This window comes from Engraulis encrasicolus, chromosome 14, assembly GCF_034702125.1.
Source record: "Engraulis encrasicolus isolate BLACKSEA-1 chromosome 14, IST_EnEncr_1.0, whole genome shotgun sequence".
Classification (NCBI taxonomy): Eukaryota; Metazoa; Chordata; class Actinopteri; order Clupeiformes; family Engraulidae; genus Engraulis; species Engraulis encrasicolus.
In genome coordinates, this window is record NC_085870.1 from 18,036,661 (window position 1) to 18,052,551 (window position 15,891).

Genomic DNA, 15,891 nt, shown 5'->3' on the forward strand with positions numbered 1-15,891 from the left:
ACACACACACACACACACACACACACACAATGCACTGGAAACTGTATGGTTATTTTGCTGTTGTTACTAAAAACAAACAGTTATTACCCTGAAATAACTATGAAATAACTATGAAATTAACACAAAATTATCACGTTATTAGCGATCCGTAAAGTAAAGTGTAACCGATATTTTCTTCGCACAATTTGGGCCAATTAGTGCCAATTTATCTTTGTTGGAATGCCACAGCCTACCCGAGTATTGTTGTTGGGGTCCAACCCAGCAGTAGAAAGGTGTTCCTAATTAAGTGGCCGGTGTGTGTATATATATGCATATATGCATATGCATATATATGCAGATATACACTCACCAGCCACTTCATTTCTCTTTATTTTTCAGCTTTTAGTACATTTTCACTGAACAGCATCAAGCTCCTGTGTGCGACTCCTTTTTTCTTCACTATGCACTTTTGTTTGGAATTATGCACCGAGCGAAACTCTCAAGTAAGACAAAGGTGCGGATGCCATCTCTACCTTCTCCATAAAATATAACAAAATATCTACTTTTTCCTATGACTTTCACATCAAAATATAGTGATATTAATTGCCATTTGGAATATGGAAGGTGGGGTGTTGCGAAAATATCCAAATCTTCCCAAAATGAAATATTTGGGAAATATAAGAGGTGGCTTAGTGTTCAAAGAATGGGGGAATTAATGGTCATGTCTATAGCCTAAAATGTAATAGCGCATAGCGGTATCAAAGGCAACAAACAAACAAGTGTAGGCCTACATGTATCAAATTTCATGAAGTTATAGCGGATGCCTCCAGCAGGGGTCAGTGTTTTATCTCTTTTCATTGTGCCTGTCAGGGACGTGTGGTTAACACAGGGAAAGTGTTGAAGGAGGAAAAAAAGGGGGAAAAAAACAGCAAGTGAGGTACAATAGTGGCACCTATTCAAACAGAGTAACTGCTTCCAGTGAAAATCTCAGACTTCCTGCAACAAGTGTGGCCATGTCTTATTTCCAGTCAAGAGGAAACAATGTAAGCTAATGTACATATGGATGGGAAATGTTTGAGGACACTTAATCTTTAAAACCCATTGAAAATTTATGGCAACGCCAACAAGCCTTGTTGGTCAAAGCAGGGCCCAATTGTGTCAACCACTTGTGGCTTGGACAGGATACTTCGACAAGGAAAGAAACCTAATGTTTGAAGAACTGGGAGCATAAACCCGGCAAGCGTGGGCTTTTATTCCATTGCCTGGATGGAAGATTAATAAACCTATAAAAGAGTAATGATTATTATTAAAGAATAATAGTGAATATTAATAACAGCCACAGTCCTCTTCAAAATTAAATTAAACAGAAGAAATATCCAGCTGGTTAGTATTACAGTATGTAATGCCTGGCAGTGTTGTCTCTTCTTCCAGAGTGGTCGGGATTGTATTACTCGGTCTCACTGTGACAAAGCACTTCAGGGTGGAGGGGTAGGATTCACCCAAGGCACTAGGCTACAGTACATCCTGTAGACCAGTAGGCGGAGGCTACTAGAGTTAACAACCATGATGCATTTAGTAATGTTTGGATAGATGATCAACATAGTCTTTCGCATGAATAACATTTGTTCAGCTTAAGAATTCAAGCAAGCAGTTGCCTGTGTTTTTGGAACAATGTGCCTTGTTGACCTGTCACGCTTAAATGGGCTCATTTTCTAGTTCCCGTCTTGGCGCTGAGAAAGTTGAGTTTTGAATGGCTGGTTCTGAATTCCTTAAAGCAATCTCCAGATCCTTTACTAATTTATTTAAAATATTTTTTTTCGACTTTTACACCTTTATTGAGATAAGATAAGTGCATATGTCACTGAACAGAAGTGGGAAGAGAGAGATGGGGTCGGGCCAGGACACATGGACAGTTCTAGACAGGGGCCAGGGTGGGCCATGGCCCCTGTAGATTTCCTCCTGGCCCCTGTGCTGAACAGCCAATGACTGCGACATGATATACATCTTTGAAGATGATATATTCAATCACAACATTTAACATTTATCTCTACTGCCAATTCATGCGCCCCCCTGAAAAAATAATGGCCCCACCTCGGCCCCCCTGATAATTTTGGTCTAGAACCGACCCTGCCGGGAAATGACCTAGGCCAGACTCAAAGTCTCCATGTACTGTATATCAGTGTTTCTCAACTGGTGGGTCGCGACCCAAAAGTGGCTCGCGGAGGGGTCATGGGTTGGTCGCGGGGCATTGGTGTAAAAAAAAAACTAAATTCTAAAAAAAAAAAATCCAACTTCTCCTGCAACAATTTACAACTTTTATTTTGATAGGGAAGTGAACTCCGTGTCATCTGTCATCATAGATACAATCTGAATGTTTATGCGAGATAGATAGCGTGCAACCAGTCATTCGAGTCTTGGTTACATTTTGAGAATTGCATTGAATTGACTTGAACGCTAAAAAAATTGGGTCGCGACCGAATGAGAGTGGAAAATGGTGGGTCCCAAGACTGTTCCAGTTGAGAACCACTGCTGTATATGATACAGGTGGTGTTCTATGTCAGTGGTTTTTAAGTGGTTTGTCAGGACCCAAAAGTGGGTCACGGAAGGGTCCCGGGTGGGTCGCGGACTTAAAATTGTGTTAATTCACCCTTGTACTGTCACTCACAAAATTCAAACAATTTGCGGTTTTGAATAGCTGACAGCATGACAAAGAGAGAATGAAACATGTTTAATAAAATAAAATGGATAATTGTTTGACGATTCCAAGACTCTTCCAAGAACCACTGTTCTACCCCTTCTGATCTTATTTGCAAATAAAACTGAGTCTTCATTAATGTCCATTTTTTTTAACAATAGTAAAGTACTTTACAACACTCACTCACTTCTTGTTTGGTCTCTTGTGTGTCATGGAGCATAAGGTGATGTTCTGGAATGTGTCAGGGTGTTGTGTTTCTTTCCACCCCTCAAATCCCACCCCACCATCACCACACCATACATACCCACCCACACATTCCAAGATATCAGCTCATCTTATATTAACACAAAGTTGCTCAGGTGTAAGACTATGCTCACTGATATGCACTCACCTCTGAATAAAGGACAGGGCATATCCTGTCTAGTTATTCAAGTTCAATATGGGAACACAGAACTATTGATCAGCACCTTTTCTCTCTTTCTGGGGAGAGTTAATGTTTTAGCAGAAGCGCAGCTTTCTTGTCATTGTGAAGAATATAATTCTATTCTATAAGTCAGGGATGGGTAACCTATGGCGCCATTTGATTCGGCCCCCAATTTAATTTGAATGTTATGCAGCTTCACATGAAATATGACACATTTTGTAAAGGAATCTTAGAAATTACATTTGATTTGAACCTTTATTTCCTTCTCGGAAATACATTGAGGGTGGCCCTCTTTTTCGATGCAGCCGAGAATTTACAAGTATAAATGTATTAAATAATTAAGTTATCCAGGCAATAACGACATATAAGCTGCATTTAAAAGTATAAAAACACATTAAAAGAATATATGAATAAAAAAAAGAATAAAGAAAATAAAATAAATACTCGGACATCACAAATATCACAACACAAACATAGACAGAAAGAGTGTATATAAACATAAAAGAAAATGTTATAGACATAAATAATCATAGTCAGCACTAAAAAAAACAAGCTTTCAGCGATAGCAATTGCAAACTGGATTGGGAAGGTTTGTAATTAAAATCTTAAATTGGTTAAAAGAAATCAAAGATTCCAAGTTAAAAGTGCGCTGAATTAAGTTCCATGACCTGGGGGCATCAAAACAAAAGGCTGATTTGCCCAGTTCAGTTCGTACACTTGGAACAGAAAGTAGGAGCTGACTGCTTGAACGTGTGTGATGCATACTTGAGTGCCAGTTTAGAAGTGAAGAAATGTAAGAAGGAAGTTTTCCTAGGATGGCTTTATAAATAAAAAGAATCCAATGTCTAAAACGCCTCTCTGTAAGTGAAGGCCAACCTATTGTGTCATATAATATGCAGTGGTGAGTATTATAAGCAGAGCCTGTTGAAAACCTGATGGCCGAATGATATATGGAGTCAAGCATACTGAGTGAGGATATGGTTGCATTTTTGTAAATAATATCACCATAGTCCAGAACAGGTAAAATAACTGACTCAATGATCCTTTTCCTACAGGATAGGGGGAGAGAAGATTTGTGACGATAGAGAAACCCCATCTTTTGCCTTAACTGCTTAGCCAGGCAGTCAATATGGAAAGAGAAATTAAGGTTCTCATCAATCCAGATGCCCAGCTATTTATAAACAGGTACCTGCTCAATATCACAACCAGTTAATGTTGTGAGATGAAAAGCGCCCGACTTTATGCCCTTAGCCTTGGAGAATAGCATAAATTTCGTTTTATTAGGGTTCAAAACAAGTTTAAGGTTAAAAAGAGATTTTTGCAAAGTATTAAAGGCCTGTTGCAGGCTATCAATTGCTAGAGTGATAGTGTTTGCAGTACAGTAAAGGATTGTATCATCAGCATATAGATGGACACGAGAACTACTAAGAGAAGATACTATATCATTAATAAAGATGGTAAATAGGATAGGCCCTAGGACAGAGCCCTGGGGGACACCTTTCCTCAGGGGTAAGAAATCAGATTTTGCGACTCCAGCTTTAACACACTGAAACCTATTACTAAGATAGCTCTTGAACCAGTTACTTGGTATTTGCAATACGAAAAATCTTCTTGACAACAAAAAATGGATTTGGAATTTTCTTTACATTTATTTGGAATGTTTTTCTCTCCCCACCCCCATAAGTTGACTATTTTAAACATTTTCTGAGTTGTCTGCTATGTTTTAAGAGTTCCCCTCACTGTTTATTTGATGCTTGCCGCTGTCTGTTATTTGGCTAATTTGGATTTTGTCTATGTCCATATCTGTTGTTATTACCACCTTTTACATTTATTTTCAAGAATGTGCATCTCACAAAGTGATACATAACATCATTATTTTTGTAGCGAAACGTCCTGTTTTATGTGGCATTTTGTAATAAAAAAAAAAATCTTTCATTCACAAAATGCCAAATAAAACATGACGGAATAACTTGTTAGGGAATTCCAGACAAGACCCCTAACTACTTGGTGAGATGCACAATTTTGAAAACAAATGTTTAGGGTGATTTTCAGAATAGGTATGGACATGCCTATAGACAGCCACTCTAAAGCTAAGACAAAAATCAAAATTTGCCACATAAGAGAGAAGGCAGCAAACAGGGCCGTAGTCAAGTCCACCTTCGTAGAGTCCAAATAAAGTCCAAGACCAGACTAGTCAAGTCTGAGACAAGTCTGAGTCCAAAGAGGTTTGCGTCTGAGACAAGCCCAAGTCCAATCAGTCAAGCCAGTGTTTGAGTCTAAGACAAGGCAGAATACAAACTGATAGCGAGTAGAAGACCAGTCAAAGTCCATTGGAAAATAGACTTGAGTCTGTACTCAAGTCCGAGTCTGGACTCGAATACTACAGCCCTGGCAGCAAACATAAAAGAAACGGTGAGAGGACTCTAAAACATTGTAGACAACTCAGAAAAATAGTGCACAACCCACCCACACACATTCTCTCTCTCATCTGTCCATTGTGTCCACTCATTGCTCGTACTCATGGTGTCGCTGCCTCTGGGGTTGCCGATGCTGGGGTGGGCCAGGCGCCTGAGGCCTAGAGGGCTGATGCTGGGGTGGACCAGGCTCCTCCGGCCTGGAGGGCTGCTGCTGGGGTGGGCCAGGCTCCTCCGGCCTGGAGGGCTGCTGCCACTGATGCCACCGCCACAGCCGCTGCCACTCCTGGTGCCACTCCTGGTGCCACTGCTGTTGCTGCTGCTCCTGCCACTGCCATTGCTGCCACTGCTGCAGCCATTGCTGCAGCCACTGCTGCTGGTCCTGCCCCTGCTCCTGCTGCTGCACCTGTTTCTGCTGCCGATGCTCCTGCTTCAGTTGTTGCTGCTTCTGCCGCTCCTGCTGCTGCTTCTGCTGCTCCCGCTGCTGGTGCTGCTGCTTCAGCTTGCTTACCTTCTGACGGAGCATCCTCTCTTCCAGCTCAGGACTGTAGAGCCACAGGGGGAGAGACACCTCCCTGTAATCCGCTTCAGTAGGCAGGGGATGATCTGTAGAGAGAGAGAGAGGGGAAAGAGATGTTGGTGACTCCAAAATGGTCAAGTGTGTCTATTTCATCTTCTCAAAAGCATCAGTCAAACTCAGTCACAGCTATACTGTACTACTTACAGATGTCCCCCCATTTTTCTTCAAAGAGATCCTCCAGAGCTGAAGACAGGTCCTTGACATCGTCAGCTGTTAGAAAAAAAACCAAGAATCAGGTACTAGGAGGAGGAGGGCAACACATAAAGTACAGAGGAGGGTTGCTGTCGTCATGGGCTGCTTAGTTGAGATGCGCGAGAAATGGACCATTAACGTACCGTCACAAAACAAAACTTAAAGGGGCTTTTTGTAATATTTTAGTAGGCCTATTTTATTTCCACAATTCCAAAATGTATGCTGCCCATTCACAAATGTTACCTTTTTCACAAACATCATAAATAAACATTTCACCACCATCAAATTCTAAGTAGGCTATTCATTACGAGTTATGACAGGGAAAATTGCCCTTTTCATATGTAGGACTAAGGGATCTACGCCAACCATTTTGAATTTCCAAATACATTTTTATCTGCAAAACTTACTTTGGTAGGCTTCTAGTGATCTATTAGTTTAATGCTTCGTAAATATTCATGGAAAGATCGAATTTGGCAATAAGCAGCCCAGGTTCAATGACCAGTGTAGTTAGCCTGGCCGCGCCAAAAACCCCCGGGAGCAAATTCATTTTGCGGCCACTAGGGGCGTCTAGATTTCTAGGCTACAGCGTAGTTGCAATTAGGCATATAGGCTACTCTGACCAAAATCCTGCACCTTTACTGTAACCTCTCGGTGCGGTTACGTGGCGCTATTCCGACATGTCGCTATTCCGACATTGATGTCTATTGTCGGAATACCGGCGCGAATTATGCAATTTCTTTGGTTTGGGCTACGTTGCTCAGCTTTTACTAAGTTTAGGGAGAGTGCATACAGTTACCCTAACCCTAACCCTAACCCTACGGTATGTCGGCTGTCGGAATAGCGATTGCCCCCCCCTCGGCGCGCAACAGTAGGCTACGTTGTAGTCCTTGGTTTAACTGTAGCCTACTGGGCGCAATCAACAAGGCAAGTGGGTAGCTTGGCGATGGCATCAATGACTTACTTAGTTTGCCGCTGACTCTCCACAACTCCAAGGCCTTCTTCCTCTCATCCGCAAGTCGCCGCCGCTCAAACCACCCATGGAGCGACGCTCTCCTCAAGTCCTCCTGCTCATCACGGACTCGATGCTCCTCCAGCTCCAGTTGGCCTCTCTCCCAGTCCGACAGCCGGATCCCCGGAGAGTACGATGACACCGAGACACCAGCGGAGCCACTGGCCACATTGGAGGGCTTGATCTCGGGAGGCGAGGGGGAAGCGAGGCCGGCCTCTTGGATCTCGCCCTCACGCATTTGATCCGCCAACTGATGGCTCAACCCCTTGGCCCCATTCCGGACTTTCTTCCCGCTCTCCCCCGAGACGGGTCCTCGGAAACAACACTTGAAATAGTCGTCCAGTCTCATTCTCGCTCGTGTCAAACGAAAGTGCAGATTCACAGGGCATTCCAATGAACGTTCTACACATTTCGTCAGTGGTTGTGTAGTGATTAAATCAAAACAGAATGCCTAGAAACTAGAATGCTCACTTCCCAGTCGCACATGTGAAATGGAACTAGCCTACAAAGATGATGATGATGATGATGATGATGATTAATATACCTATTATTAGACCTAGGCCTACATTTTATTTGTTACTCCATGGCATGTATGCCTATCAGGAGACTATAATCAGTGTTGGGCAGTAGGCCTAAAGTAATTAATTACTGTGATGCATTATTTTCTGCTGTAATGCAGTGTAGGCCTAGGCACTACAGGGCAAAAATCTGTAGGCCTAATATTTACTTAGTGACAATGCTAAATAACTTAAGTTACAAATGCATTACAATGACCTGGATTTTAATGTAAGGTAACTTTATTTGTACCCAAAGGTAGATTTGGTACCTGTATTCAGTGTGGTGGGTCAGAATTGAAACTATTCCTGAACCTGGTCGTTTTTAGTCTGCATGCTGCCAAAAACACCTCCTGCCTGGGTTGGAGGTGAAAAGTTCATGACTCGTGAGCTTGATATACACTGTAAATTAATACATTGCCAGATCCATATTTAGACCTACAGTTATTTTGGCGAAAGTAACTAAAGTAATGCAAAAGTAGTGTGATGCCTTATATTTTAAATATAGTAATATTTTACTGTAGGCCTAAGGGATTATTTTGAAAAGACATGTAATCAGTAATGCATTACAGTTTTTGAGTAACTTGCCCAACACTGACTATAATACTACACAATACAATACAACATTTACATAGCGTAGTATTAGGCCCATCACAACTCAAAGCGCTTTCAAAATTCTCACATTCACGCCAGCTCTAAGATTAAGACAATTTTGATGACAGTAAGGATGGTTATAACAGGCTCTGCCCAAAGCGGTTAAATGATTGAAATCCAAAAGAGTCCTCTGTACGCCTATAGCCTTTCTAGACAGATGGAGGAATAGGTCTACTGCCTACTGAGGTTAACACCAAACAACTAGGTTAACACTATGCCATGGACTTAGCTAGAAATCTATGTGGCTTTGAGGTGCTTTTGTGTTAAAAAAAGTTCACACACTTCTTTGGATTTTTTCTTCTTTTAAGTTCTTTTCTTCTTTTTATTCATTCACTGGCAAGCATGATGACGTTTCGACCTTTCTGTCTTCCTCAGATTCCGAATCAAGAAAAAATCAAAAGGAGTGAGCGAACGTTTTCCCCCCTGCAAAACGTTATTTTTTTGTTCTTCACCAGGGATTGTGCCCAACTCTACAAGTGCTGAGGTGCTTGCCATGGGCCATAATAACCAGGGCTGTATTAAGATGGCCCGGGGCCCCTAGGCTACAGGTTGCTGTGGGGCCCCCTGGAAAGCAAATTTAACGAATTAGGAGACAAGTGTCATAACTTCGAGCTAGGAATTAAGGATGTCATTTCTACCAACTGTTCTCAACAGAACAGACGACGTGTTCAGTAATGCATCTTATAATTCTGCAACCTTTCACGTTTGACCAATCAGGGGGGCCCCATGGTAGGTGGGGGCCCCTAAGCTGCAGCCATATCTAGCCTGAGCATTGATCTGGTCCTGCGCATAACTTCCATCCTAATCTTCTGATGTCAAAGGGGTAGGCCAAAGGTTTAAGTACTGAGTGAGGACGTTTTCTTTTCCTTTGTTGTGTCTACAATTGAGGAGATGATTTTAAATAATTATACCCTCCAGTGTTAATTCCTCTCTCCTCCCTTCTTCTTCACCGCTGGGCCAGATCGTACTCATTCTCAACAGTGTTAACTCAAGTTCAAGTTCAAGTTCAAGTAATTTTATTTGTCACATACATGGTATTGTAGTGAAATGATGATGGGGTCATCAGCTCTGCATCTTAAGAATTAAAGAAGTAAAAGTAAAAAAGGAAATAAAAGGTGAGAAATAAGTTAAAGAAAAAACAAAGAAAATGATTATTTAAAAAAGTCTCTGTTCAGCAGTCGCACTGCCTGGGGGTAAAAACTTTTCCTCAACTGTCTTCAGTCTTCACACCTATGGTCTGCTCCAAACTCTGCACTGTGCACTAAGGTGTAGTGCATTATCCACCATCAGAGATTAAGGACAATTCGAGGGTGAAGTACAGTACAGTACAGGCCAAAAGTTTGGACTCACCTTCTCATTTATGCATTCTCTTTATTTTTGTGTATTTACATTGTGTATTTTCATGGAGTATGTGAGAGTACAAGACAAGCAGGAGATTCACAAGAAAATTATGTATTGTTGTGCAGTATCAAAACTGAAATGTGTACTGCTACAGTTGGGGGCCACACCTGGGCTGCATGTGGACCGCATCTGGGCCGCATGTGGCCCTTAGGCCGCCAATTGAATAGCCTTGCCGTAGTGCAGGGATGGGCAACTTTCATGATGAGGAGGGCCAAGTTTTTTCACCACCACTATCAGAGGGCCACATCACCAGGGTTCAGCAACTCGAGTTCGAGGTGCTGTTGGTTGCTCACTGACAGCTCATATTGTTTGGAAGGAATAGAAATGTACTCTATTGGCCAACAGTGTGCAGTGTAATTAAGGATTGAGTCAGTGGTCGTTTAAAAAAAATAAATCTGGTCATTATTTTTTTACATAATGTCTTATCCACGGGCTGCGGGAGTTAGGAGGCGGGCCGCATGTCGCCCCCGGGCCTCCAGTTGCCCATCCCTGCCGTAGTAGTGGGTCATGATGATCTCTCGCGCGCAACTCAGATCACCCGCCCATCACGCTGCCATGACGTCAGTGGAGTTCACCGTGCAGCAGACCGTGAAAGGCCGGTGAAGCGCACCTCTCAGGTACACAAAGCCCATACAAAGGCTTCCTACCAGTCTACCAGTAGCCCTCCTTTGATCACAGTACAATTACCCCCTTAAAAACGATGCATACAGATGAGGCGACCTGGACAAGACAGCGGCAGGGACACACACACACACACACACACACAGAAGGAACGAGGTGATGCGTTTCATCAGATGTAGGTGCATGAAAGCGGCTGCCTTCGCAGCTACCATTCATTGGACAGGTGCTGGGCCTTTGTTCAGGCAGAACGAAATTAACACCCTACAGAGAACAGCCAGGCGAGACTGATTAAAAAGCAATGACAGTGAGGATACGCGTGGTGTTGAACGGACCGTGAAGTTGTTGAAACATATCGTGGTTTAGTGGTTTAGTTTCACCATACCCATACCCACCATACTGATTTTGTCTTGCTATTCTTTCTTGTTTCTGTCTCTCTTTTCTACTTCACTTTCTTTTTTTTATCTTTAACAATGTTTATTCATTTGTTAAGCACTTTGAACTGCATGCCTTGTATGATATTGGGCTATACAAATACAGTTATCATTATTATTACCAGACACTGCCAAGAATATCATGCATTTCATAAGGTCAACTTGTAGTGGCAACCAATCCATTGCGTCCACCACAGTGTCTCCAGAAATAACTACCGAAACAGACTTAAACATGCCTTTATACATCAATCAATTATTTTGCTAAATCAGTCATAAGACAGCACAGTGTTATCACTCCTCGTTGGTAACATCTTTAAGTTATGTGGGTTGTATGTAATGTAGGCATGTCTGTATATAGGCCTTTGTCTTCTGTTTTTGTCCGTTGTGCAATAGTCTTGTGATGTGATGTTATGTGCATGTCCTGTCTTAAACAAGTCTTGCTCGGGGATGCATTTCAGTGAATTTGAATTTCAGTGTAAGCTGACAATAAAGTATAATCATACATCGTAACTACAGCAACAAACCACCATGATACAATAAAAGATATCTGGAAATGGATAAGGGACCAAGAACATGGACACAACAAGATGGAGAACAAAGGGAAATTTACTTTAGATAAAAATGTAATATCCTGTGAACCTGTCAAACTTGTTTGCGTTTCTGATCATTAAAAACAAGATGGCAGCAGTTGTGTACATAACTTTTATTAAGAGAGAATTACGTTGAGAACAGTGATGTCATGGAAAAGCTCCTTTGTACATTTGACTGGCACTATTGCCGATTGACTGCACATACGTCAGCAGAACATTTTTACCTCTTTAAATACTGTCCTTTAACAATCAGAAGAGCTACAAGATCAGATACATCATAGATCATACAAACACACAGGCCAGAGGCAAATAAACAGATACAAACAGGTATATGCTTTTGTTTTAAACCATAAGGAGAATGCGATCATAAAAGTGTTTGTTTTCCTTTTTATGCCCCATCAAAACACAAATATTCATGTTTTAATTCATGTTTCATTACCACATACTCATATATAAATATATCTTATAGACATATCTAAGTGCGTTGCGAAGCGGCAAAGTACAGGGAGATTTTGAATGAAAAATATGAAAATAAAAGTGTGTTTATGTCTTGAGTGTGCCGTGTGCGTTTGTGTAATGTCCTGATTTTACTGCGGTCCAATATGCATCTTTTGGTTGACAGATTTTGGTTGAAGGTGGAGAAAAAAAAGCTGATGTGAACCCGCCTGCCCGATGAAACGTTACACATGCAAGAGGCTGTAGGCCAACGAAACCCAACACATGATTAATTTAACAGCTTGCGCAGAGTGGAGGTTTCAAACACTACCTGGTGGGTATTGCAAGAACCTGGCTCAGTAGTAAAACCAGATGAGATTAACCTTGAGGCAGTGGTAAATCATCTAATAGAAGAGCCTTGAGTCCACATTTCTTAAAAAAGGTGGGGTTGCAGGTTAACCATTTTAAGAAAATGTACTATTATGACATCACGTTGGGGGTTCCGCAGGCTCATAGGAGTCTATGTAGAACCTTAGAATCCTGGGGCAGTTCCCCCAACGTGATGTCATACCTGCAACCCCTAACTGAATGACACCTGTGGGCTATATACTGTATTAGGTGCACCACTTCCTGTAGGTTAAACTAACCAAATGCATCACTTTAACATGTTCTTTGAAGACCACCCAGTAATCTAGAGCCTACAGTCACAAATGATGAAATGAATGGCCTCAGGTTTTCAGATGCCAGACTCTGGCCCAGTACATGTACGTAGCTAGCTTGGACCCTATGGTGCAGTGCGGGACCAAAGATCTGCAAACAAAAATGCACAAGTGTGTGGAGGATATGTGATGCTGTGTTACGTTTGGAATCTGTGCGTGTGTGGTTGTAAGTGTGTGTGTGTGTGTGTGTGTGTGTGTAGAATTGGACGTAAAGTGACCTCTGTAATCCCGACTCAGAAGGAATATCGGTTCTAGCCCACCGCAGTGACTGGGTTAAGGGCCAAGACGTCATGAAGTGTCGGCGCTCCACAAGAGAGAGTAGAGTAGAGCACCGTCACAAATCTGAGAACGAGCCAGAGGATTTTTTTTTGCAGTAGCAGAGTAACCCCGCTGTTCAACGAGCTGCCCCTCATAAACAATAACACCACCCATCACAAAACCCAACCACCCACCCACCACTTCTCACACCTTTCAGCCAGGCCACCCCTTCAGACCCACCTAGGGAGGGGAGTTTAACACCAGGTCCACCCAGACCAAATTGAGTCCGTCTGGATCCTCTCCACTCACCGCTACCTATCCCAGTCATCCTCACACAGCACCAGCTGAGCTGTGAATGGACAGACCAGGGATGGTTCGGTTTGCAGAGAGCCCGGAACGGACCCAAAAATGGCCGCGTTGACCTGGCCACTTCAGATCTAAAAGGCAGACCCCTCCCCCCCAACACTCCATTGAGGGGCAGTTATGGGTGAGGAGGGCCTAGCTGAGCCGTGTGTGTGTGAGCGAGTGTGTGCGTGTGTGCGAGAGAGAAAAAGTGTGTGTGTTACGAGGGAGGCTGATCTAAAAGCCAGAGGAGCAGCTCGTTAAACTAGCAGGGTTTAACCTCAGCAACCGGCTTGGGTGATGTCACCGCCCGAGCTCTTAGACACATCCAACGTGGTGAAGACCTGCAGAAAAAGCAGACAAGGAGAAACGGTCAACAGGTGGGATTAGACAGTGACCTAGAGGAAGAGTTGACTACCGACAAGGGAACAGTCAACCGGTGGGATAGACATTGTAGAGATTGAAACAGTGACCTAGAGAAGTAGACTACAGACAAGGGGGAAACATTCAACAGGTGGCATGTACACTGAACAAGGTAGAGACTAAATCAGGGGGTAAAAGGAAACAAAAACACAGCTCCAGCCAATTATTATTCACCATTTTAAACATGGCGCTGCATGGAGCAGAATTCGGCACCCTTTAGCACCATATTTGTGCACGAATACAAGTTGGGCACTAGCTCTCATAAGCGCATGTGTTATTGGATAACCAAATGAGGTTGCGTTTCAGCGCGACCTTACACACCAGACAACACTACTACTTCGTGTCATATGCAGCAAAAGAGAGAGGTAGATTGCCACTATTTTCTGAACAGGGGGATATTGCCTTTTTAGATAAGCTGCAATAAAAACAATGTCTGTCCAATGCATTGCTTCCAATTGCACATGGTCAGAGCTGACTGGTGCCAGCTCCAGTGTCCAATATGCTGTATACCAAGAATTGGTCGAATTTACGAGCCAAGTTCCGGCCTTTGACTTGTAAGGAGGTTGGGTCTTAGTCACTCTCCATATATAATTTTAAATTAAATGGCACCAAACATACCTCCATGGACGGAATGTAATATTTAAGTGAAACTTTCAGCACTTCAACAAAACCAATCATTTTCAGAGGAAAAGGCATGAACCAAATTCAAACATTTGTACTTGCACATTGTGTACGTTCTCTAATAAAAAAAAGAGTGCAAATCCAACCCCTCCAACACACCCAACTATTAGCAAAAGTAAATAACAGAGCTCTGGAATTGAAAAGAATCCCAAGAATGCGGATTAGTAACAACCTGGATGAACTCTGAGTGAGTAAACCATCAAACAGAATAGCCCCGTGGCCTATTGATCCATGCAAATCAAAGAAACACTGACCTGCTTTTAGAGGGTTTATGGATTATTTAGTTACTTAGCTAAGCTTGTGATTTACAAATCAACCAAACCACACATATACACAACACTAGAAGACAACTTGTTTTGTTGGTGTAATGACTCAGCAAGAAAGAGACAGAGAAAACCAGTTTAGGATGTAAATCAGGGGTGGGGAACCTAAGTCTGGAGGGCCGTTTGCGGCCCTTGAGGCTGTTTTATCCTGGTCTGTGTTCATCGTACAGCCCTCTGAGGACTTCTATGACCCACTGAGTAATTCAAAGTGGCCCCTCGAATGAAAGGTTCCACACCCCTGATCTAAATGCACTACTGTGTGCCCTTCCCTGGGCTAGGAGTGGCAACAACCCAAAAAGCAGGAAATACAGAGCACACAGTGTGTTAAGTTTGTTCATGGTGCAGCAGCCAAGACAGAAAGGTTATGGAGGTGGTCTTGGGGTGAGAGGGTGGCAGGCAGTGTTGCCAGATGTGTCTGACCAAATCTCGCCCAAAAGCTTCTCAAAAAACGCCAAAATGCGCTAAATTCCGCCCCAAATCAACAAATTACATTGACTTCTATGGGCCCAAAACGGCTGAAAAAAAAAAAAAAAGAAAAAGAAAAAAAAAAAGCCAAATGGCCAATTTTTCCAGTTTTTATCCGCAGACGCTCATCCCAAATAGCCCCGCCCAATCTGGCAACACTGGTGGCAGGTTTGTATGCAAATTACTTGAATGCAAAAAAACCTTCAACAAAATTGCCGCTTAGGTAGCCCATTTGTTGACATGGGTCCTCAGCTAAACAAGAAACTGCACGCCTTTTCCCTTGCTATAATACCAAACCCCAGGAGTAAGGTGGATATCTCCATGACTGCAGACGCCATGAAGAAAGGCACTTCACCCCACATTGCTGCTGGGACTTTAAACACTAAATGATCTGTACCTAAACAAATAAGTAGCAGATGGAAAACAGTGTCTACTAAATGGAATGTAATATGGCATATCTAATGACAATGGTTTTATACCCGCATTTTAACAGACCCATGTTGCTTGCAAACACGGTACTTCAAAAAACCAAACGGTAGATGGACTATCTAAGCGTCAAATCAGCATACACAATTTCTGTACATGGCTTAAAATTTGTGTTTTTAGATGAGTCCTAGCATCTCTATAAGAGGGTATGTCCGTCCATCGGTCTGTCTGTCTGAAACGCATTCTTGAAATGTTAATGCCCTCCTGTGTCCACA

The 15,891-nt window shown here is 42.6% G+C and overlaps 2 protein-coding genes across 2 annotated transcripts in view; both read right to left on the reverse strand.

The window, feature by feature from the left end:
• Positions 1-4,723: 4,723 nt before the first annotated feature.
• LOC134463146 (putative mediator of RNA polymerase II transcription subunit 26) lies at positions 4,724-7,716 on the reverse strand. The gene is made up of 3 exons (XM_063216381.1): positions 7,246-7,716; positions 6,237-6,302; positions 4,724-6,118 (listed from the first exon to the last, which is right to left on the reverse strand). Exons 1-3 carry the CDS (start codon positions 7,640-7,642, stop codon positions 5,604-5,606), a joined length of 978 nt encoding a protein of 325 aa, XP_063072451.1. The 5' UTR covers positions 7,643-7,716; the 3' UTR covers positions 4,724-5,603.
• Positions 7,717-11,642: 3,926 nt separating this feature from the next.
• txnrd3 (thioredoxin reductase 3) overlaps positions 11,643-15,891 on the reverse strand; it is a 31,148-nt gene continuing 26,899 nt past the window's right edge. The window contains exon 16 of the mRNA XM_063215123.1: positions 11,643-13,642. Coding sequence (XP_063071193.1) covers positions 13,580-13,642 — 63 coding nt within the window. The 3' untranslated portion in view covers positions 11,643-13,579. The remainder of the gene's footprint in view (positions 13,643-15,891) is intronic.